The following is a 23,270-nucleotide window of genomic DNA, read 5'->3' on the forward strand; positions in this document are numbered from 1 at the left end:
TATCAGACTGTGTATAGTGAGTTTTTGAGAGGTGAGATTCCTTAAAATGGAATATCTACAGTGAAATTGATACTATTGTGTATGTTTTAAGCACAAATGTCACAACCTGAACCACCCTGCCCAGCTCAATTGTATAGGCCTTTCTCACAGCGGACATGTTGAATGGCCAAACACAAGTATTACTGATAACATTACTAATGACTTTTCTATTGAGGAATGCCAGTGCATGACTCATACTGCTGACTTACTGGCTACCTAAATGTAACAGCTATTGTTAATGTCCTTGGCTACACCTGTGCTTTTCTCATTTTCATTTCATTTCATTTCATTTGGAAAAATCCAAATGTCCCTGAGAAGCCTATTGCAGAGGAGGCAAGGTTTACAGGTTTAGTATTGTCCTTTGCCATTCATCCAGAGGGCCGCTAGGGGGCAGATTATTAAAGGCTGAGTTTGTGAATAAAGAGTCAATGATTGAATAAATGGATGCATATGTGTAGGTTTAACTTTGGGTCCATTCACTGATGTGACTAAATTCAGCCTTGTCTCGTGGTAGGTGGACCATCCGTGCTCGTGTAACCAACAAGAGCACCATCCGTACATGGAGCAACTCTCGTGGTGATGGCAAACTCTTCTCCATGGAGATTGTGGATGAGAGTGTGAGTGTTAATGTGGTCCCATTGTTTATTTATGTAAATAAACTACGAGATCCTTGAAATCCTGTGCTATGCCTGACCTACTTTTGATATTAACCACAATGTTTTATTTGATGACAGGGAGAGATACGAGTGACTGGCTTCAACCAAGAGGTGGACAAGTTCTACAGCCTAATTGAGGTTGGCAAGGTGAGATGTTCCTCCAGATAATGATTTATGGTGTCCTAATTATCTGCCAAAACTTTCTTTCACTGTGCTGTTAAAGACAGATTTGGCCGCAGACTGTTCTATCAACAGCTGCCAGTACTTTGTGAGTTAAAACCTCAGAGACTATGAATGAGTCATCTGGCTGCACTGTACCCATACAATAAGCGGCTTATGATCATCTGCCAGCCTTTGTTGATCCCCTCTGACTGTCTGAAGTCGTATCTTGTTTGCACCATTCAGTCAGGTGAAATGCTCCCCCAGATCTCTGATTAACACGTGGTTCATCCATCTGTATGGGCCAGGTCTACTACATCTCCAAATGCTCCCTGAAGATCGCCAACAAACAGTACACATCAGTGAAGAATGATTATGAGATGACGCTCAATGGAGAGTCCTCAGTCATCCCCTGTGAAGACAGCAGTGATGTTCCCATGGTGCAGTGCGACTTCATCTCTATTGGTGACCTGGAGAACAGAGACAAAGATGCTGTCGTTGGTAAGGAGCACAAGTAATGATCTCCACAGCCATCTCAGAGCCCAACCTGTGTTATTAATTACATCAGACAGCTGTACATTTTTTTTTCTCACTTTTCCAGACTGTACTTTGAAATTCAAGTACTAAACAGCCTTCAGCTCTGACTGCCTATACATAGACATGGCATACTGTCAAAAATAAAACCCTGAAATTTAATCAGCAAAAAATGTGCAGAGTCGAGCTCAAACCTGATGTCTTTATTAGAAAATTAGTATCGCCACAGTTCAAGTTTTGTTTTGTTTTTTAGGTTGCTGATCTCTCAACACAAGTTCTTTGCTGTTGATAATTATTACAGCTGCTTGTTGATATTTAGTGGTTGGAATGAATGAGGGAAACTGTAGACTTTAAATCCTCAAAGTACAATGTAACAAAGAGAACGGCTTAATAAAACATTTAAAAACAGCCTATGTCAGATGTTAAATTAAGCTAGCCTACAGTTCTACCAAGTATAGATATTTGGTGGAGGAATGAAAACATTGGATACGTTTGTCCCTGTTCAGCTTGTTGCCTCTTGAGCCAGTTTTTTTTTTTTTTAATGGGCCTTAATTCCTTGTGTTTGTAGCCCTTTATTTCTCCAAACCTGCTCCACCTCCTTAACAAAGTTTTATCTTGCACTATAAAATATTGTATGTGAGAAGCTGGTTAGCATTAAGCTCTGATATCTTTCCTTTTTAATAGAGCACTTAGAAATTAAAGACAAGGTGGTGAATTGGCATTTTTTTCCCAACAAATATGTGAGAATAATTTGCATTACTTGAGAATTTGAGTTTTGCTATTGAGAAACCAACCAAGCCCTACTCTAGGCTGTCTCATGTTTATTACTCAGAATCAGGTCGTGTAAACCCTTTCAGGAAAGAGCTTGCGGCTGAGTTTGTTCCTATGCTGCATTGTTGTAGTGGGATGATCCGTTTAATATGAGCTGTTTGTTCAGTTTGAATGGTGGCAACGTTTGCTAACTCATTTTTATGAGACATTAGTTTTGATGTTGTCTTATCTATGCTGTGCCCTAAACAAATGTACAGAGAGCAGAGTTTTGTTGCACAGTGCATAAGGGAGCGATTATGTCATTGCCCGTCAGTGAATGCACCGTGCATCAAACTACAAGCATAAACCAACCAACTGATATGTTAGAGCCCACCTCCTAATGAGGTGTTCCCAAGCACTCAGTAATAAGCTATCATAAGCAGAGGATAGAGTTTGCAGCGGGAAGCAGAGCCGGATGTGCTGGGAGGTTGAAGTAATTACAGTATAGGAGCAGAGAGATAAAAGTGGTATTAATAATACTGATGACAGTAATAGCCTGTAGTGCAGATTGACTTTAGGCCCTATGGCAGAGCCGATGAGAAAATGAGAACCTGCTGTCAGGTAAATTGAAGTAATAATAAGGAGCCTTTTGTAATTCTTTTAATGAAGACTGCTGTTTGAGTCATTTCTGTCCCGCACACCAGTCAGCAACAAACCTTGAGTATTTTTCTTCACGGTTGAATACATTAAAAGTCCCTTTACTCAGTGTGGGTGGAGGTTTCCACATGATGAGCATTGTTGGTGATGCCACTCTTGCACCTTTCCAAATAAATGGTTCCATCCCCATCTATTGTGCTTGATTACATTAGTCAATGTAGTGTGCATGATTAAATGTGTTTGTAGAAATAATTAAAGCCTATTTCATAGATTCTCTCCTACATTATGGATGTAAGTGCCTGGTATACAGGGCAGTGACCTGTATGAAATGAATGAATTACTTATTTCCCAAGAGCCAATTTGTGCTGGAAACTATGGGACCTAGAGTGACCTGTGGGTGTAAACACCACAATCAATATTAATGATATGAATATGTGGGTACAGTCAGTTAGCCAGCAAAATTAAATCCTATTTGGTTCAGGTATTTCTATTGATAATATTAAATACAGGATGTGACTTTACAATGTGAATCATTCAAGCCAGTGTCTGCTGCTAATGTGCAACATTGTTTTGTTTTTCATTACAGATGTGATTGGAGTTTGCAAGAGCGTGGAAGAGGTCACCCGCCTCACAACAAAGTCCAACAGAGAAGTGTCAAAGAGGACACTCAACCTGATGGACATGTCTGGGAAGGTGGTGACTGTCACACTGTGGGGAGAGGAAGTGAGTATAGACATTAGATGGGGAGGAAAATGCGTAATGGGACTGCGGTGTTGTGTCTGGAGCTTTTTAATTGGCTAATGGAAATCAATGCCAGCCTTATAATGCAAGGACATGCCTATTGTAAGGGTTAAGATTTCTTGTCAGAACACTTGTTAATAATCACCACAATCACTGCCATCGAGACAATCTTTGAAACTGTCAGACCCTTAAGACCTTTTTCATTTGGTGTATGAGATTCTAAGGCCATTTAGTCTTGAATGGTTGAAGCTGAACTAAAGCTAAAGGATACATTCAGGGGATGAGCACGACATGAGCACCTTCAGTACAAAAGGCCTGTAATAAATGCCACCTGTTTGAAACTTATCTTCAGTTTTTGTTGATACTGTATCAGACAGGTATTTTAATTAAAAGGGTTGTTCAACACATTTGCTGATCACTGTTCAGCAGTTTCAGAACCAAAGACTGTTAACAAAATGTGCAGTGTTTTATGGGGGCAGAAATCGTTGACTAAATTCCCTGTCATGGGGTGATGAAGTAACTGTGCTCCTGCAGTTGATTTTTACCTGTGGCTCAGAGGGACTGTGCTGAGTTTGCCACCATTTCTTTCCTCCTGACAAGAAGCACAGTGTTCCCAGTTTGTTTGTTCGACAGATACCCCTTTTCCAGAGGGACATGCTGAGGTACACAAGATGTATATTTTACAAAGAACAATGGCAATGCCAAACAGCAAGTGTTGGAGATAGTTTCCTTGTCCCTGAAGGCTCTACTGTTGCCCCCCCCCTTCCTCCAGTTAGTGTCCTCAGGTTATTATAGTAAATAGCACTGAAAAACTATGAAACTGAGAATCAAGTAAACAAAAAATATTGTACACTAATCCTGGAACTGAACTAATGAATGTGCTCATACTTTTATCTTTGTTAGAAGTTAGTGTTTTTTAAACACATTGTGGTTCTAGGGATGTCAGCCTGTCTTTTGGTCAGGCAGTTCACTGCTTTTTTTAGACTGAAATATCTTAAAGGACCAGTATGTATGATTTAGGGGGCTCTATTGGCAGAATTGGAATATAATATTCATAATTATGTTTTCATTAGTGTATAATCACCTGTAACTATGAATCGTTGTGTTTTTGTGTTTTTAGAAAGAGCCCTTTCTATCGAAATAGGGAGTGGGTCCCCTCCCATGGAGCCCGGCATTGTTCTACCGTAGCCCAGAATATACAAATGAGACACAGGCTCTTTAGAGGGCCTTTCATGTTTTTACTTTACTATAAGGCCACTGTAGGTTCTTCTATACACGCTTGAAAAATTAGGGGTGAGGGAGGGTTATTCAGTTGGTTGCAATCTGCAACCTCACCACTAGATGCCACTAAATGGTACACACTGGTCCTTTAATATCTATTAAATGGATCAAGATTAAATTTTGTACAGGTGTCCCCAAATGATGAATCTTAGACTTTTTTTCATGAGGTTGACATTTGTAGGTGTGAGTGAAATCTCTCAACAACTATTGGATCAAATCCAATGAAATCTGGTGCAGAGACCCAGGCCTCCCAAAGGTTGAATGTTTAACATTATACCTGTTAATTATCAGTATGTTAGCATTGCCATTATGAACATGTTAGCATTTTGCACTGCTGTGCCTAAGGACAACCTAACAGCAACACTAGCATGGCTATAAATTCTTAATTTTCCTATACAAAGTACCAACACATAACTTGATAAACAAAGAAACAGAAATTCAATCCAGACAAATACAAATAACAACAAAGTTTTAATCATTATACGCCATTTGTCATTATCTGTTTCTTTGTGTAGGCAGAAAAGTTTGATGGCTCTGGACAGCCCATTGTAGCCATTAAGGGGGCGAAGCTTTCAGACTTTGGAGGCCGGTCGCTCTCTGCATCCTTCAGCAGCACCCTGATGATCAACCCAGACATCCCTGAGGCATATAAGCTCAGAGGCTGGTAAGTGAACCTGAGGTTCATAGATAATGCAGTGCAGAAAATTACTTATGTCCTAGCAATTGTATACTCATGACAAAGTGCTTTTACAGTAGGTATAAAACATGGGTATACATTTAATGCCAGAGGGCTTTTTCTTGTTTATTTCACCCCATGGAAGCCAACCTCTCACACACAAGTATTAATGTTGGAAATTGAAGAACTCAAAGGATTTAAACCCTGGGTTTCCATTTCCCAAGTTGTGAGAGTGCATGCTCTGACTCTCATTATCAAGATTAGCTTTCCCCCATTAGCCACAATGTGGGGTGGGGGTGCTTCAATGAAGCATTACATATAAATGGAAATCATACTTAATCTGTGGAAATATTTTTTACTCCTCTAATCGCCTTTCTAGAAGAAATGAAATCCAGACTCATTTCTGCGTGATTATGTTGATTGTAGCATTTCTTTTATCTTGGTGTGTGTGTTTGTGTGTGTTGTTGTGCAATGTTTACATATGTTATTTCATGTTTTTTTTCCCTTGAACACAAAGGATTATGTGGAAATTAACTAAGATATCTTTATCTTTAAAATCAGAGTGGTAACCTGTGTACATGTAGTCATGTGTACTGCAACAACAGTTGAATTTATTAGAAGTACCACCGCTACGTGCAGACTTGTATTTGGTACACTAACACAATTAAGACATGTGACTCTATTCCTTGAAGATTTTCCGTTGGCTTTTCTTGCAAATGAATAGAGAAACATTTAAGACTCAAGCTTTCATCTTTTCTTTTGACTCCCTTGCCAGTTCCTCGATTCTTCATTTCCTCAATTATTTCTTCTCCCCGGTGTATAACATGACCAGAAATAAGTTTGCACAGTATGTATTGAATTTCTCTATGCCAGAGGTGTGGGTAAAAGGCATTTTTGTTATTTCTCTTGTCTATATTTTAACAAAGAAATCACCTGGACAGTGTGGTGTACTTAACCTCACTCCAGGAATGTGGCACACTGATTGATCCGTCCTCCTTAGAGAGCCTACTCAGGCAGGCTGTGTCTAGCCCTCCTCCCTGACATGAAGGCAAATGTCTTTTTCAAGATTGTCTGTATTTGAGAGTGAAGATCTAATTGATTCTATTCAAAGGGTTTCATTTATTTACCTCCCAGTATCAGTGTGCCTGCTCTGCACTGCTAAGTAAAAGACGGTAAACAGTTAGAATTTATTTTGTGACAAGTCCAGTGCAGTCTTTTCTCCTGCCTTTTGACAAATGTGGCTGTGAGTATTTATACTTGATCAGAGAACCTGATCTGCATAATCAGAGCAGTGAAATGTGACTCTTTCTTTGCAGGCGAGAAAGAGGCAAATCACAAAATACGCTCAAATGTGCCTCTTTAATCAGATGTCTTGGTTTATGGTAATTTCCTGATGATAGCTTTAGCACTAGCCTCTGGCTTATCTAAATATGTCATTTCTCAGAATGCCAACAACTGAACTGAACTGCTCTTACCTTTTTTGTAATGGGATTATTTTATATTTCTGTAGTGATAGAAAATGTTGTATTATCAGGACAAGTCCTGGGTCTTCTGCCCTCTTCTACCTGAACACCATTAAGTCCTGAATCAGTTTCCACATCCCTGCTGTAGCATAGGCTTTTCACACTTCCTCTGCTCTTTTCTGCTTAATGACAGAAGGTTGTTCTGCACCTTCTCCATTCACTTCTCAGTTGGACAGCTAGGGATAATGATCCTTAAATCCTTGTATTGGTTTATACACCGCAGAAGAAGGGTTGGCCCATGTGGTTCTTCTGTGGACAATGGGTTCCTGCAGGTTTGCAACCATCCACTAATGACCATTTTAAAGTCACAGATGAAAGGAGGCCAGACCTGATTCATTACTCTCAATTCAAGTTAATCCAAGTGAGGACCATGGTGAAGACAAGATCGTTATGCAGCATGTCGGAGAGCCTTAACAAAGCCAGCTTCATGCTGTGAAGAGAATAGTAGAGAGAGTAGTCCCCTTAGTAATTTATCTTTATTTTAAGGATGCATTACAGAGATGATACGTAGTGAAGTGAAGTAAGTTGTCACTGTGTGTTTATGCTGGAAGACTGCTAGCTGTTGAATACATAATGTGTGTTTTGTTGTGTTGGTGATGAGCTTCAGGAAGCAGAATTTCAGGATGGTAGTAGTCCACAAAAAATGTTTCTTTAATAATTGCTCTGTCAGCCAAGATGTAAATTGTGAAAGAACAGAACAAGGAAGCAAATCAATTAAACTCTGAATAAGTCTTTTGATGATTATTTTTTAATTTTGCACAGAAGAACCCAAACCTTTTTCTCCCTCTGCTGAACAAAGATGTGTCTTTACTGTACAGCAAAGGCTGCTAAAACAACATTGTTTTATTTATGTGGAGGCGTCTTAATTTGATTGTGTTTTGGCGCAGACCTTTGGGACTTCTTCAAATGAATAGTCTATCCTTGGTGGGCTTTTGACTCAGACTCATGCAGAGTATTAGTGGTGCCGCTCAGCACTTTCCAGTGTTCTTATATGGAAAGCTGAGTAGCATCCCTTTAATGTCACACTAATTAATCTCGCAGAGGTGAAAATAGCTTTAATTTCCTCAAATAAGAATGTTGCGCTGTGCGCTAATCATCTTGATCCTCGGGTTAATCTGGGGTCTTAGTGCTTTGTTAGCTCGCATGTGCTCTATGCCCTCACCCTCTTTTTTGAGATCACTGTCACAGGCTGCCAATGTAACAATAACTCTACGGTTCTTTGTGAAAATAATCAGTGTAAAAATCGGATTCACATTTGCACTTTGATCCATCTAACTGTGCAGAAGCAGTTGTCCATTAGGTGGCAACAGCACATTTAGAGATGGTTGTGCTGCCTTTTTCCATTCTGTCAGACAGGGCAGTCAAGTTTCTTTTAGCTACACTTTTGTCATGTTTACTCTCAGCTGTTGATGCTATCAATTGCAGACATTGACTATTAATTCATTTAGTCACACAAGCCCAAGCTTACATTTTCTCTTTCTTATCATGACTCCAGTGTTTCCACATATACTGGGCACACAGCACATAGTCAGGGAAGTAATTATGTCAGCCGAAAAGCAAACAAGCTTTAACAGTCGTCTAGTGAACATGATGCCTCACTATTTAATTGACTGTTATTCTACCCAAATGTTTCACAGTGCTATATTGAATTGAATTACTGAGTTATTAGCAGAATTGAATTAGTAACTGACTTACTGAATGTTTTGAACCAACTTTGGCAACAGAGGTGTCTGACAATGTGAAGAATTTGGTCGTAAGTGAATAACAGAAGGCGGTCGATCTCCCTTCAGTCACCACTGTAAAAGTAATCTTCAGCCAAAGACACTCAGTCCCGAGATGCTTGACTGCACTGATATTCAATTAACATTCAGAGAGATCCAGTCAGAGAAAATTTCCTCAAGCAAAGGTCTGGAACATCATAATGTCTCACTCGTGTTATGATTCAGTGCCATACATATTGAAGTAGCCTAGTAGTTGTATCAATATCTGTATGTAGTCAACAACCAGCTGTCAAATCAAATTAAAAAAACATATACAGTTCATTAATATTTCTACAATATTTGTTGTTAGTCTTCACATAGAACTGGAGGGATTATAGATAAGTACTCTAATAATAAATAGTGGTTATTTTTTCATTTTAAGTAAAGTAAGTGAGTGCTTGTCAAAAGTGTTTCAATTTAGAATACTAGGGATGTCACATTCCCAGAAATTTGCACTGATACCAATGAAATTCCATGATTTTCAATATCAAATTCAATACCACAGAGAACAACTGAGGCTTCTGCATACAGTGTGCTAACACACACAAGTATGTGTATACATGCGCAAACAAACACATAGTGTGCAAGCAGTAGTTTAAATTGACTAACAAGACAATAGTGTGAAAATAATAATTTAAAAAAGTCGGTGTCATATTTTGACAGTAGTCTACTACTAATGTCATAAGTATGTTATGATGTGTGGCTGTGTCAGTCTAAACAAGGTAATGTTAGCCTTTGTAAATGTTCTGAGTAGATCTTTGCTACAAAACATACCAGCTGTTGCAATGCACAAGCAATAACTTTAACACTTCAGGACATGAACATGTTGACGACATGTTGCTAATATAAAATTAACAGCTGAAACTCACTCACCCTGAATGCTGTGTACAGATCCAGATGTCTGTCTTGGAGCTGCTTAGATAAGTTTGAGGTGTTTTCTCCTGTTTCCTTTCCTCCATTTGAAATGCTCTGTGACACTTGTCCCTGCTGATCCACGTCAAATACAAAATATCTCCATACACCACTCTTGGCGTGTTTTTTTTTTTTTTTTTATCTCTTCTCTTTCCACAACTTGCGTTGGAGCTGTTGCTACACCTGCACTAGCTGCTGCCCTGCTGTTTATTGTGCCAGCCTTCTTTAGACTAGGACACTTGTAGAGTTATTATACTGCCCTCGTCAGCCCTGGAAGAATTACATCTCCAGTACCTACGACTATGGTACCTGAGAAAAATATGTAGCATCATATTTTCAGAATTTTGTATTTGTAGAGCCAAATATCCTCAATGTGTACAGGGCCACTTTCCTCAGACCTGTGAAAGCTCTATCTGATACCATTTGGAACCACAAAGTGGCAGGGTCAGTTCCTCCAAAAAGCTCTTTCAGGGCAACATCTGCTTGGAGACTGACCGGTTGCATCTGGAGAGGCCCAGCATTTGCCCACTTGAAATGCTGTGTGACTTCCTTTGAGGACCTACTGACATCTGCGAGGAGGAATGGGTTCTGAATGAACAGGGTGAGCTGCTGTCCAAGACCGAAGCTATCAAAACGTTTGAAGTTTACAATCGGCTTGTCAACAAAAGAAGATACATCTCTTTCACCCTGAACCTGTTCCTACAATGGTGCGTGGTGTCCACAGTCTCCCTGTAGGTCTTCTTTTAACACCCAGTTTTCCTCTGGATGCAGCGGAAAGCTGTCATCAGGTCACAAACTGAATTGTCCTTGCCCTGTGGCAATGCGGTTCATTCAGGTGTGAAGTGGTACCAGCCAAAAAAAGTCACAATATCCATATTCTTATCTTCATGGTGTTGCCTTCTGGCTGTTCAGCTGCAATTTCCCTCCGGATGGACCAAAGGAACTGAACATCCTACCTATGCTGAGCCATCTTGTTGTGCAGCAGAAGGTCATCAGCATTTGTATCAACTTGTCTGAGGAATTCCCTGAGCATGCAATGCTGATCAGGAGAGGATGCCCTGAGAAAGTTAATCATTTTCATCATTGTGTTCATCACCTCAGCATACTCGTCTGACAGAGTGGAGCACAGGACTGATTGATGAATTATGCAATGTAAGAGATGAGCTCAGGATTGTACACATTCATTCTTGCCATGACTCCTTTCTCTCTCCCTTCCATGGCAGGGGCTCCATCTGTGGTTATTGAAACCACTTGATTCACTGTATTTCCCTCTCTACTGGTCCTTCAGACCAGTAGAGAGGGAAAACACCTAACAGATCTTCACAGAACTCTTCTTCTCATGGTTGAAGAACCTTACATAAACTAATAGCTGAGCATTGTCAGATACTTCAGTGGACTCATCTACAGCTATGTCTATGCAGGGTTCCTTATGAATTACCTTGTCCAGCTATGCTAGCACACCCTGGGTTACTATTTCAATTTTCTTTGTGGCTGATGTTGACATTTGTGTTTGCTTGTTCTTTTTTTTTTTTCACAAAGCTCTTCTCATTGTTTCCCCTCAAATAAGGTTTCATCAACTGCACTCATGCATGCCTTGACAAACATCAGTCAATGTTTGTTTTTTGTTTGTTTTTTTAAAGAATTTTTTGGGCTTTTTGTGCCTTTTAATGGACAGGACAGTTGCAAGACAGGAAATGGGGAGGCAGAGAGAGGGGGAATGACACACAGGAAAGGGCCGTCCGATGCGAGGGGGGCCAACCGGGGGCCAGCTGCAGCGAGGACTGTAGCCTGCATAACCCACTGTGCTACGCGACACCCCATGTTTGTTTTTTTTTTTATGTTTACCTAAAATCCAAGCAACGTTAAGGGAACATTTGTTAGCACATTGTGGTGCAGTGAATGAATGGGTTAGGATTCTGGTGTATTGATCATATTGGGCTCTTAGTTTATTTATTTTCTCTGCCTAAGCTTGGATTTGAGTAGGTTTGTTTTCCTTAAAAGATTTGTACTTTGTCTCGCAGTGATGCTTCCCATTGCTGCTTTTAAAAACATGTTATGTAATGTTTCTTAACTGGAACAACCAGCAAGGAGAATGTTACAGCGAGCGGCCATGTTTAGTGAGTAATGTTAGGCTACTTACATGTGTCAAATGATAAGCCATGTTTGAGGTCATGCATGATAGGCAAATGTTTGCCTTCACAGTTTGCATGTCACTATCTTGAGGTCGTCCTTTACCCTCTCAAAATGATCCCATACTGGATTTCCTGCCGAACCTATTTAAATATTGTAACAGACTGTTATGAATTTAGTATGTTTGATATAGTAGGTAGTGTGTTCCCTAACAGTTGCTGTAAGGCTGCTGTAAAGCTGCCGTAAGGCAGGAGTTGTTGGCATTCCCGCTTGTCACACGTGTGTTCAGAAAATAAGCTCTCACCAAAATTGAATAATTCTCAAGAATATAACAGTTAAAGGTCCAGGTTCGGACCGGACAGTGTCTGCATGGTCCGCCTTTGAGTGCCTTTGCTCCACTGGATCTGCTTTGTGGCACACAGAGCTATCATTTAATTAGCGCCATATGATATTATGCTTTGTTTCTTGACGAGAGCTAAATTGTTTTGTAGCTTCATTGACTAGTCGATTGAAATTTAATCAATTTGTTGCTTTTCTTTTGTAGTTTTCTTTTTAGTTTTCTTTCATTGTTTCTGTCCTTGTTTGTAAACTGTATCTTTGGGATTTAAACTATTGAGAGGACAAACAAGCTCTTTGAATGCCACAGGCTGAATGCTGGCGATTTTCTAATATTTTATAGACAAAGCGATAATTGATTCGTGAAGCGATAATTGGCTGAATAACCCGTAGCGATAATAATAGTTAGTTGCAGCCCAGTTTTTTATAGATGGACTTTCTATAGACAGTTTATTCTACCACATATACTGATTTATACTTATTTGCTTTTCCAATTCAAGCTACTGTGATGGAGGCTACATTTTACTTTCAGTAGGTTTACAAGAATGTGAGCTGTCACTCTCTCACAAATGACTTTTCCAACATCATATCCCTTATTTATACACGTATGCTGAGGTAAAACCTGGGAGTTCAGTTTGCATTATGACTACACAATTTAAATCCCTGTTAATCAAAAAAATACTGTAGCAATTTAATAACTTGTTCTGTTTTTCCATGATATAATTTCTCTGTGGAGCTCTGTATATGAAAAACTCATTAAAATTCAACTATTGTAACACACTGAGAGTCTACTGATGCATACAAAACGGTTTCAGGGTGTAGTGATGCCATGTAAACATTTGATTGCTCTATTCTTGATTTTATTCTACAGTATTCTCTTACACACATGGTTTTCCAGTTGCATCCCTTATGCTCTGTTTAAGATGGACGGTTTGCTGTGATTATACCAAAATGAGAAGAAAGGAAAACATACCTTTTATCCAGGTTTACATTTGAACAAACTACCTCTGTGGCTTCTTTTAAGTTGTTGCCAGTTCCATATTTGACCACATGTCAGTCACTGCAGATGAAGTGGCTAACACCTTGTCACACACAGCATGAAGTAATCGTGTTTGTGGTGTGTTTGCCACTGTCAGCTGAGGCATTAGAGCCTTAGCCTGGAGCTGAGAACACTGCTTACTGAGAATTTCCCATCAGCCCTTCATACCTTCTCCTTTGACATGTCTCTGCTCCTGTCCTGTCCTTGTTCATTGACACACCGACATTTGACATGTCTCTGGCATGCCCATGCTTGTCTGCCAGCCTCCAGTCGTCTATCTCTGTGCTCCTGCGGATAGTTTTTCTCACTGAAGCCATGCTGCTCTAAACTGGGATCTGTCTGCTCTCAGTTGACTGTTGCACATTTTCTGCCAGATCTAATTTGTCCTCTTTTTGTCTCCATCATCATGATCACTGTCTTCGGTGCCATTTCTATTTCCTGTGCTCCTCACTGTCTGTGATGGTGAAGACAGCAGCAGCTTTAAAACGTGATGCTTTTCACTGTGGTATCTTGTTGGGTGTTTAGCAGTCCTTTTTTGTTATCTGTCAAGTCAGATGTCCAGAGCAGCAATATAACACTGTGAGGCCCTACTAGTTTACAGTCCTACCTTTAAAGTGCGATACATTTTTAATTATCTCAGCTATATTGTCACTTCATCTTTCCCCTCCGTAGAACATCTGTCTTTGGAGATATGTTGCGCTATGACAGAAAATTATATCTACATTTAGTCTGATTTGATTTTTCAGAATATCTTTCTTTTTTCCTTTTCTCCTAACTGGGTGCAGGCACAATTAAAGCAAAGCAGTGCAGGTACACCAGTGAGGAAATTGGTGCCACTGAAGAGAATTGCTCACATTTGTCAGTAGGAATGGGAAACTGGCAGCTTGTGTATTGCTCAGGCCACAGCCTGAACGGTTAATGGGGATATTTTCAATTAGTCATGCCTCCAGGAGCAAGGCATGCTCTCCCTGTATTTACAACCCGACCTCCCCATTGTGCGCCACTTTGTCTTGTGGCCAACAGATTAGTAAGCTCTATTGATCTTTGTGACCATTTTAAACTGTTATTTTCTTTCCCCACAACTGCATTTTACCTCCACCCATCTTTCTTCTCCTTCTACCCTGCCTTTCCTCTTCCTCTTCCCATTGTCTTCCCTGAATTACCGAGGACATTGGGCAGAAATGGGTTTCTGATATCACAGTAACAGCCCTGACCCTGGCCAGCTCATCTGTCCCTTTGTGGTTGATTCATTTCACAAGCCTCTCAGCCTGCCTTGCTCTCAGCTGAGCCACCCTGCTTTGACAAACACAAATGGATGCTATGCCTGGAACAAGATTTTTTATTTTCCATTTTAAGCTAACTGTTAATTGGATAGCTTGCAGTCTGTTGACAGCCATGTGAAGAGCAGGGTATTGTGCCTCCTGTTTCAGTTCGGATGTATTAAAATTAATAGTGCTGCAGTCCGAAGTGGGCATCTGCATACCAACGATCCAAATCTCTCAAGTGGAAATACAGCTATCTTAAACTTATGTTTTTCAAGTTAATGTGGTGATGCACTGTAGAATTTACTTACTTACTCCACCAATTTCACACACTAAAGTCTGTTTCCAGGTGGGTGCACGACTGTATATAGAAAAAAGTTGCAGAGGGAACTGCACAAAATCTGAATTATCTCATCAGTCTTTTGGGGCTGAAGGCTAGAAGTTTGAACATGAATAAAAATGTGTGTAGAGTTAGAAAGAACTGATCTTACCAGACCTCCTTGAGGCCAGCGGCCTGAGGCTACATTAGTTGCTGTGGGCATGACACTCAAATCTGTGACGGAGCTTTGGGCAGTCCAGTTGCATAGTGAATTATGTAGGTGCCAGGTTTTGACAAGAAAGAAGTATACATGGAATAAAAATAATTGATATTTAGATTTTTAAAAGAAACTGTCTTTCGTGAGTCAAATGCTAAATTGGTGGAGTACTCTTAACTATATAGAGCTGAAATGAGAAGTTGATTAATAGATTAGTCAATTGACAGAAAATTAATTGGTAGCTATTTAAATGGAAAAAAGGCCAAATATTAAATTGTTAAAATTGTAAAATATTTTTTGTTGGATTCTGCCCTCTTTGATATCAAACTTAATACCTTGGCTTTGGGCTGTTATAAACAATATAAATATGACAACTATGGTGTTGGGAAATTGTGATGTAATTTTTTTCATTTGTTGTATTTATTATACATTAACAGTTAATCGAGGAAGTTATCAACAGATAAGATTTCCCATCTTAAAGGTATACTCAATTGACTGTGACTGGCTTCAAATCAGTCGTAACTGGTATTCACTTTATTTCACACAGGTATGACAAGGAGGGCCATGCCATGGATGGACAGTCTCTGACAGAGTTGAAAGGTGGCAGTGGGGGAGGAAACACCAACTGGAAGGCTCTATCTGACGTTAAGACCGAGCACCTGGGACATGGAGACAAGGTAGACGCATGCTCAGCTTTGCCTTGACGCACTCAAACATTAAAGATATGGTAACCTGAGACATATTGTTATTCAAGTCTCTTTGAAGATATTCAAGGACGAACTGAAAGGCTGGTGTTGAATCCCAAACAACAAATATGAACGTGCACACAGTCAAGCCACCTTTATTTAAAAGCCACAGTACACATTGCTGGTGGATGTAGTCTAGCTACAGTGTAACCTTGTCACTCCTTGCTCTGCTTTGCAAAGGTACTTTTAGTTGACAGTCAACATGATGAATCTTCATAATCATTTATTCATAAAGTCAGTGCACCACCAGGTATGTGTACTTTAAATCACACCCCACAAGGGTTCCTGATCCCCCCTCCCATGCTCATTAATCCCTCTGCATTGTGGGCGTCCTCTCACCTTCTTGGTGTGTGCTCTCAGTGAAAGTCACATTTATCTCTGGTATTGATTACAAAGATTATATAGGCTCTATTCTTTGCCCTTTTTAACGAAATTACTGCCTTCAGATAAGTAAAGCAATATGTGTTCTTTAATTTCCCCCCGTGGCGCTCGCAGAAGTGTATGACTTGTCTTAAAGCTGATAATGTGACCTGTACAGAGAGATCTTAACTTGTGTAATTTAACATAATTTAACATGCTCTGCACATTAGTAATCATCACAGTGTGATGGAAATAACCCATCAAGACCAACACAATTAATAGATGTAAGTGATTATAATAGGGCACCAAGAGGCACAAGAACAACAATTTTGCACTGGCTGTAAAAGACAGGACTAAGATGCTGGCTGTGTGGGATGTATTGCCAATTCTGAGAAGAATTGACGGCCCATTGTTTCTTAGAAAACAAAGAGAAATGCAAAAAGACATGGATTAAACGAGTAGCAGGTATCTGTAAGCCTCAATTAAGTGAAAAATATGTTTTGGTGAATGAGTATATTCCGTTTTTTTACTTTGTGGTTTAACTGTGTGTACATGTCAGCCTTAGGCTATGAGTGACCCCATCCTAGTTCTGGTGCCTTCATCATTTTCTCTTCTATGACCAGCACTGCAGGACTCTCACTCGCAGATAGTAAATGGCTTATTGCTCCTCCTTATGCCTCTTTTAATGTAGCCACTTCAGCTGTTCTGTCATCTGAAGGCCTTCAATGGAGCTTAAGCAGTCACATCAGTTTTTTTTTCCTCTTAAAATCCAAACCCCAAATCCTGACTGGCCATTAGCCCCCTGTCAGGTGAGAGGTTTCTCCTGGCATCAGCTCCCTGCTGTTCAGGAGGAAAGGTTTGACCCTGGGCTATGGAGGCTCTTGCTCCTCCCCAGCAAGACATGTGATGAAGCCTGGTACTGACAAAGTAGCTGAGCTGAGGCTGTCCTCAACCCCTCCGAGACATCCCATACACAGGGGTGTAAGGGTCAGGCCTCTCAGGGACCCCCCACCCCCCTTCCACACACACATACACACACACAACCAAAGTCTGTCGCAATTAATTGTCCCTGTCGCAAAGTCTTTGTGTCATAATCTCAGGTTTCTACATGGTACCCGTGCCCTCTCTGACAGAAAGTAGTCACCCTCCTCTTGTTGGCTTGACACTGCATTTGTAAAGGCCTATGACAGAGGTGAGAAACTAACACCTCTGTCCTCTTCCCTCTGTGGAAGAGCTGGTCAGTCACACACTAATTGAAGAGCTATTTGCTTGATTAATTGAGCCTCCTTAGGAAAAGAAGCTGAGGTTGATATACGGGCTGTTTTTGGTAAATCAAAATGGTAATTAAAAAAGAATAGCCCGTGGCTCTGTGTATCTGAATGGGATGATTTTCTGTTATTTTGTTTGCTGATATTTACCAACTCTTAAGGGGTTTTATTTATCCAAAGTGACATGGAATATCGATGTCCTGTTTTTGAAGTTAATTGGGATCTAATTCCTTTTCTTATACTGATTTAATGGTCTGCACTTTGAAAAGACAGAGAGGGAAAGAATAACAAATGTTAGAAATATTAGTACAAGTAGGCATGGTGATCTGACAATCTTATATCGTGGATGGTCTTACTTTGGCATACGATCTACTTTTCAGATGAATGTTACAGATCCCGTCATTAAAAGATGCTACATTTAGATATTTAATTTTAAAACTTCAGTGCTAACCAGCTAACCAGCCAACTGTCAATTGTTAAACAGCTAGCCCACTAACTGCAGCTGGCAAAGGCAGTTCTTGTTCTGCTCTGCGGCCTCGGCAAGCTTGGTGTAGCAGCACATGTATCAGTTCTCCACCTGATCAGAGCAAGAACCACTGTCACCAGCTGTAGTCCATGACGGTGGAGTTTCAGTCCTCCTATGGGACGAGAGAGCTGCCTGTAAGCAGGGTAACCGGTGCGCGGTGGGAGCCAGCCACCTAGCTGGTCAGCAGCAACTGAATGACTAAACTAATGAAAACACTTACATATAGCACCTCATTAGTAAATAACAGTGGTGTCCAAATGAATACTCCATACGAGCAGACAACAACAAACACACAGCAAGAAGTGTGATTAGTTGTGACACAATTTGTAAACAGAAGACAGCATTGTGGGTGAAGAGTAGCGGTGAGCAGACAAACATCTGAAAAAATTGGCAGAAAGACAAAACAGGAAAAACAGAATGCAGATGGTGCTTAAGATCATGGATTTAGATTCTACCCAAAAAAAGATTGTCATATGATCTTTTTGCCAGATCGCCCGCCCCTCAGTACAATTGTGTGTCTCTTGACTGTGTACACATTTTTAAAAAGCTGTTCTTGACAGAGGAAATTGGCCAGATGACTGAAATATTTTTAAAGATGCATTTTGGTTTTTCAGAATATGCCAGGTTTTCTTTTTTCCTTTCCTTTGGAGAAACTCTAATTACAGATAGTTGTTGATAGGGAGAAATTCTTATCATCGTTGGTCAAGGTATTTTTGCTGAAGAATGAGTGCTGGAGCCCAGAATGTCTTATGCTGAGGATGTTTATTGAAGCTTGGCCAAGGAGAAAGGAGGAATCTTCAATATAGTCTCCTGTGCATGATGTCACCTCAAAAATCTGAAGCAGGAACCCCTGTGGTTAGTCTTTATATACTTAGAAAGATTACTATAGATAGCTTACATTCCATAATTGGTCAAATATCTAAAAGGGAGAGGCAAGGATGGATGTGTGAATAGACTATTGGTCCATTAACCATAAACAAAGAAGCATGATTTACACAGGTGCTGAGCGTCTCAAGGCCTGTAAGATTTAATGCAGTAGCTGTGGAACCGCAACTTAGGGCCTCACACTGACCTTTCACCCTGAGTCACTCATTCATTAGGTAGACAAGAGAAAATTCCCTCGCAGTTGTGGCCATCATAAGTTTTTTTCACGGTTAACATAATTGCATTTCCATAGTGGCATTAATAATTGGTTGATGCACTTAGACATTTAGGCCCCAAGGTTGCAGGCCTGTTGCTCTGCTCCCTGATCATGAACAGGCACGTTTATCAAAGTGTGCACGGACCGAGTCTCCTCTCTGTTGTTACAGCAGACTCTGAGGTTAGTAAGACCCGAGGTCTTTGCCCAAAACAATCAGCAGTTAGGATGTGACATCAGTTGAGTGCATTAGGCCCTGCTCTGCATGAGGATGAAGAGAGGTGATGTGTCTCATCTGCGAAACTCTTCATCTCTTCATTATAGCACATCCAGAGCTTCTTTCTACATTCATCTATTTCTGTCCGATGTGAAATTCATGTCACCTAGGTGTTTTTCATGCTGACTAGGAACGTTTCCTGAAGGCTGTTATGTGCAGACAGTCTCTAAAGTTTGCTTCTCCCTCACAAAAACAGCAGCTACCTCACTAGTTTGCATTTGTGTCAGAGCCATTTGGTTTCTGGTTGGGAATGTAAACTGTGCATCTTCTGCATAAATGTTGCTTTCTGACTGATCACATACTCTACATGCTTCTGAAAATGTCATCTTAATGTTAATTTCATGCTAACGGTCAACATATTTAACATACAAAACATAAAGGTCGTGAGAGCATCTAGTAAGAAGAACATTTCAGTAACTTTATTTGGCACTGAACTTTTGTTTATATGGATTTTTGTTTGTTTATATTCCTTTTTAGGCTGACTACTACACCTGCATTGCTACCATTGTGTACTTGCGCAAGGAAAACTGCCTTTACCAGGCCTGCCCGAGCCAAGACTGCAACAAGAAAGTGGTAGACCAACAGAACGGCATGTTTCGGTGTGAAAAGTGTGACAAAGAGTTCCCGAACTTCAAGTACCGCCTCATCCTGTCTGTAAGTGACTCAGCAATGGGTTCCCTAAAACTTCTAACTGAATCTTTTTCAGCTGTGCAACACATGCACACAGAGTTTATATGCTAATGTACATATCCTTAATCCCTCTTCTTCTCACGTAGTCCTGAACAGATGCTTCTGCTGAGGCAGGTGTCATCCTTCTTGTCCTTCTCATTGCCTTATCTTTCTCCTGACTTACTGTTCTTATTCATCTTTCTGTCTCCCGGGACACAAGCCACTCATTTGCTGTATGGCTGAGCCCCTTGTGGTTCAACATTGCCCCAGACTGCTCTTTGAAGTTAGATTAGAGACATTTAAAACCAATTCTGCTGTTTCTGTGACACAGCGTAATGAGGACTTAATTTTAGATTGTCTTTACACTTGCGTTAGAGCTGTGTCGGGTTAATTGTTGCAGTTTTCCATACTGTGGTGTTACCTCATTTCACAGACTATGCAGCGATGAACACAAGCTCCCTTTCTCAGCTCATTTGCAAACAAACAATAATTTAAAAAACAACAACCTTAAATAGAAAAATTCTTTGTCAGCATCAGAGCAATTGCAGCCAGGCATCTGAAATAAGCAGCTTTTGTTGTGCAGCACTTACCAGTCAACATATTGTTATTCTTCACAAGCTGTAGAATAAGCTGTGAATTTGTCTTCACTGTATATATCACGAGTGAACCGTGACTCTGCATGTTTTGCCGGGCTTGCCAGCAGGATATAGGCTAATTAGAGGATGTAATGACTTCTTAAGAGCGGAAATGTGTTTAGTTAACAACATACCATCTTTAAGCATCAAACAACTACTCTATCAAGGAAACAACAGATCAAGACACACTTGGACAAATTTTAAACATTAATTTATACTTGTTTATGCATTACACTTTTCTTCCTATTTACTCTTTGTCTTCTGTATCTGTTTGATTTGTCAGGCCAACATTGCAGATCACGGAGACAACCAGTGGGTGACTTGCTTCCAGGAGAGTGCAGAGGCCATCTTGGGCCAGAATGCAGCTTACCTGGGGCAGCTCAAGGACTCGGTGAGACTCGCCTTCCTGAATATAATACTGGCCTCAGGAAATGGACAGAGCAAGAGCTAGAGGCTTTGTTACTGCTAAAAAATGCTGCATGTGCGCGTACACACACACACACACGCAAGCACGCACACAATATCTTGCATAGACAAGTTTGTGTTGAAGACACCTACTGAGCTTTGTTCCTTCCAGGCATAATTACTTAGAAAATCACAGGAGTTGTGTCTGAGTGTTCAGTTATCAGACACCTACTTTATTTTGCACTTGAGACTGTGATGAAACTAACATTTGATTAAAAGAGTATGTGTACTTCTTGCATTGGAATTGAGCCAGTCATATTTTTCTCAATTTCAGAATGAAACTGCCTTCGATGAGATCTTCCAACAAGCCAATTTCAACACGTTTGTCTTCCGCAACAGAGTGAAGCTAGAAACGTATAATGTAAGTAAAAGAGTAATGGTAATTAGTCTAAAATAAAATGCAAATGGGTTTGTTTTCACCGCAGCATGCACAGTAGAGAATATGCTTGTGTGAGGAGGGAAAAAAAGATCCCCTAAACCACCATTGTTCCTTTGTAAGCTGAAAATTTATAGCACATAAACAGGTTCTTTATGTTTTAGATGTTTTTCCTCTGATAGTTTTCCCATTCATTAACAAAACTACCTAGCTTTCATTTTGATTGACAGAAACATCTCTAAAAAAAACTCTGAGTGTTTGCCATAGAATGCTGCTCATTTTCAGTGGCTTTGTGAAGGGTGCACACACAGATTAGTCGCGGTCACTATTTCCTGTAGGCCACACAGATAGAGGTTTGTTTTGAGGGAAGCACATAAAAGAATTGATTGGGCTGGGACTCTGAGCAGGAAGTCTGGAGCCGAGCCAGAGGCTGTATCCGCCTTCAACACACAGAAGAGGCCACTGTGTCTGTCACATTCAACTCAGCATCCTAACTGCCAATGGCACTGCTACAAGCAGGTATTGGCTGCTGCCTCCAAACCCCATATTCCTTCAACAGAGACACCTGCAACCCCTCTTTCAGTTTATTTTTCTCCTAAATGCAACAAGCCAACCATTGTGGCATGCTCTCACATGTTATCATGTGTACAATGCTGTATAGGCTTGATGTGGGACAAAGCAGGTCCTTAACTGTTAATGGCACCCATCCATCCTGTTGTGTCACAGTGGGACTAAAGTGTTGACAAGAACTCTCTGACAAGGTTTATCAGAGCAATTAAGAGAATTATACCCTCATTTATAACTGAATCAAGACCCTGCCACAGTCACGTGATATAGTATGATGTAGTTATCACCTGTAATGTTATTATGACAGTAAAATAGACTGTTAGTGCATTTAAAGGTCACCCAGGCTGTACCTAATGTTAGGAAAGTAAACATCAGATTTTTAGCCATATGCATATGCTTACTATGTTAAAGGTGACACAATATATCAATTAGTCAGTTGAGAGAAAATCAACAATTTTGATTACTGATGAACTCTTAGTCCTTTCTTAAACAAAAACATTTCTCCGTCTTAAAATCTTAGGGTTTTGGGGGGCACCCAGTTGGGCGAGTACTGTGTGTCAAGGTTGAGTCCTAATTGCAGTGGCCTGGGTTTGAGTCTGGCACAGGCTCTTTGCTACTTGCCATTTACTCTTCCTCCCCTTACTTTCCTGTCTATCTCTGCTGTCCCTATAGAAATAAAGCAGAAATGCCAAAAAAATAATCTTAAAAAGAAAAAAAATCTTATGGATTTGAACTGTTGTTCAAACAAAACAAACAATTTGGAGTGTCAAAATGTGTTGGGCCTTTTTCACAATTCTGACATTTTGTAGACTAAACGACTTAAGTGATTAATTGAAAAAAGAAAATGGGATTCATAGATTAGCTGATAGTGAGAATCTCGCAGCCCTATTCAGTATATGATATATCACTAAAGCTAAGAAATTGATTACTATCATTATTATATAGTATACTGTTATGTAGGAGATAATATTAATGTGGAATTAATGCTCAGGATTCATTGGACATTAGTATTTGTCAAATTAAACTATTGTGATGCATTTGTTGCTCCACATCACACTGATCCAAAACTCAAATTAACATGAAATTCTTATTAAGCAAAACTGTTGACAGAGACTAACAGTGTCCCATTAAGGATAAAGTCAAAACATTCAAGTGTGTCCAGCCATAATTAATCTCATTCTGGCACCAGAGTTCTTCAATAAATGAGCATGAAGTCTTTTTAAGGATAAATACGGGGCAGCATCGAGAGCCA

General features: G+C 40.1%; 1 protein-coding gene across 1 annotated transcript in view; it reads left to right on the forward strand.

Moving 5' to 3' along the window:
• rpa1 (replication protein A1) overlaps positions 1-23,270 on the forward strand; it is a 32,758-nt gene that overhangs the window by 5,117 nt on the left and 4,371 nt on the right. The window contains exons 8-16 of the mRNA XM_023404597.2: positions 554-656; positions 774-842; positions 1,163-1,355; positions 3,382-3,518; positions 5,333-5,481; positions 15,539-15,668; positions 19,784-19,960; positions 20,894-21,001; positions 21,350-21,436. Of these exons, the coding sequence (XP_023260365.1) occupies positions 554-656; positions 774-842; positions 1,163-1,355; positions 3,382-3,518; positions 5,333-5,481; positions 15,539-15,668; positions 19,784-19,960; positions 20,894-21,001; positions 21,350-21,436 (1,153 nt within the window). The remainder of the gene's footprint in view (positions 1-553; positions 657-773; positions 843-1,162; positions 1,356-3,381; positions 3,519-5,332; positions 5,482-15,538; positions 15,669-19,783; positions 19,961-20,893; positions 21,002-21,349; positions 21,437-23,270) is intronic.

Source organism: Seriola lalandi, unplaced genomic scaffold (genome assembly GCF_002814215.2).
Source record: "Seriola lalandi dorsalis isolate HSWRI2012SDOR001 ecotype SW California unplaced genomic scaffold, Sedor1 jcf7180002054249, whole genome shotgun sequence".
NCBI lineage: Eukaryota > Metazoa > Chordata > Actinopteri > Carangiformes > Carangidae > Seriola > Seriola lalandi.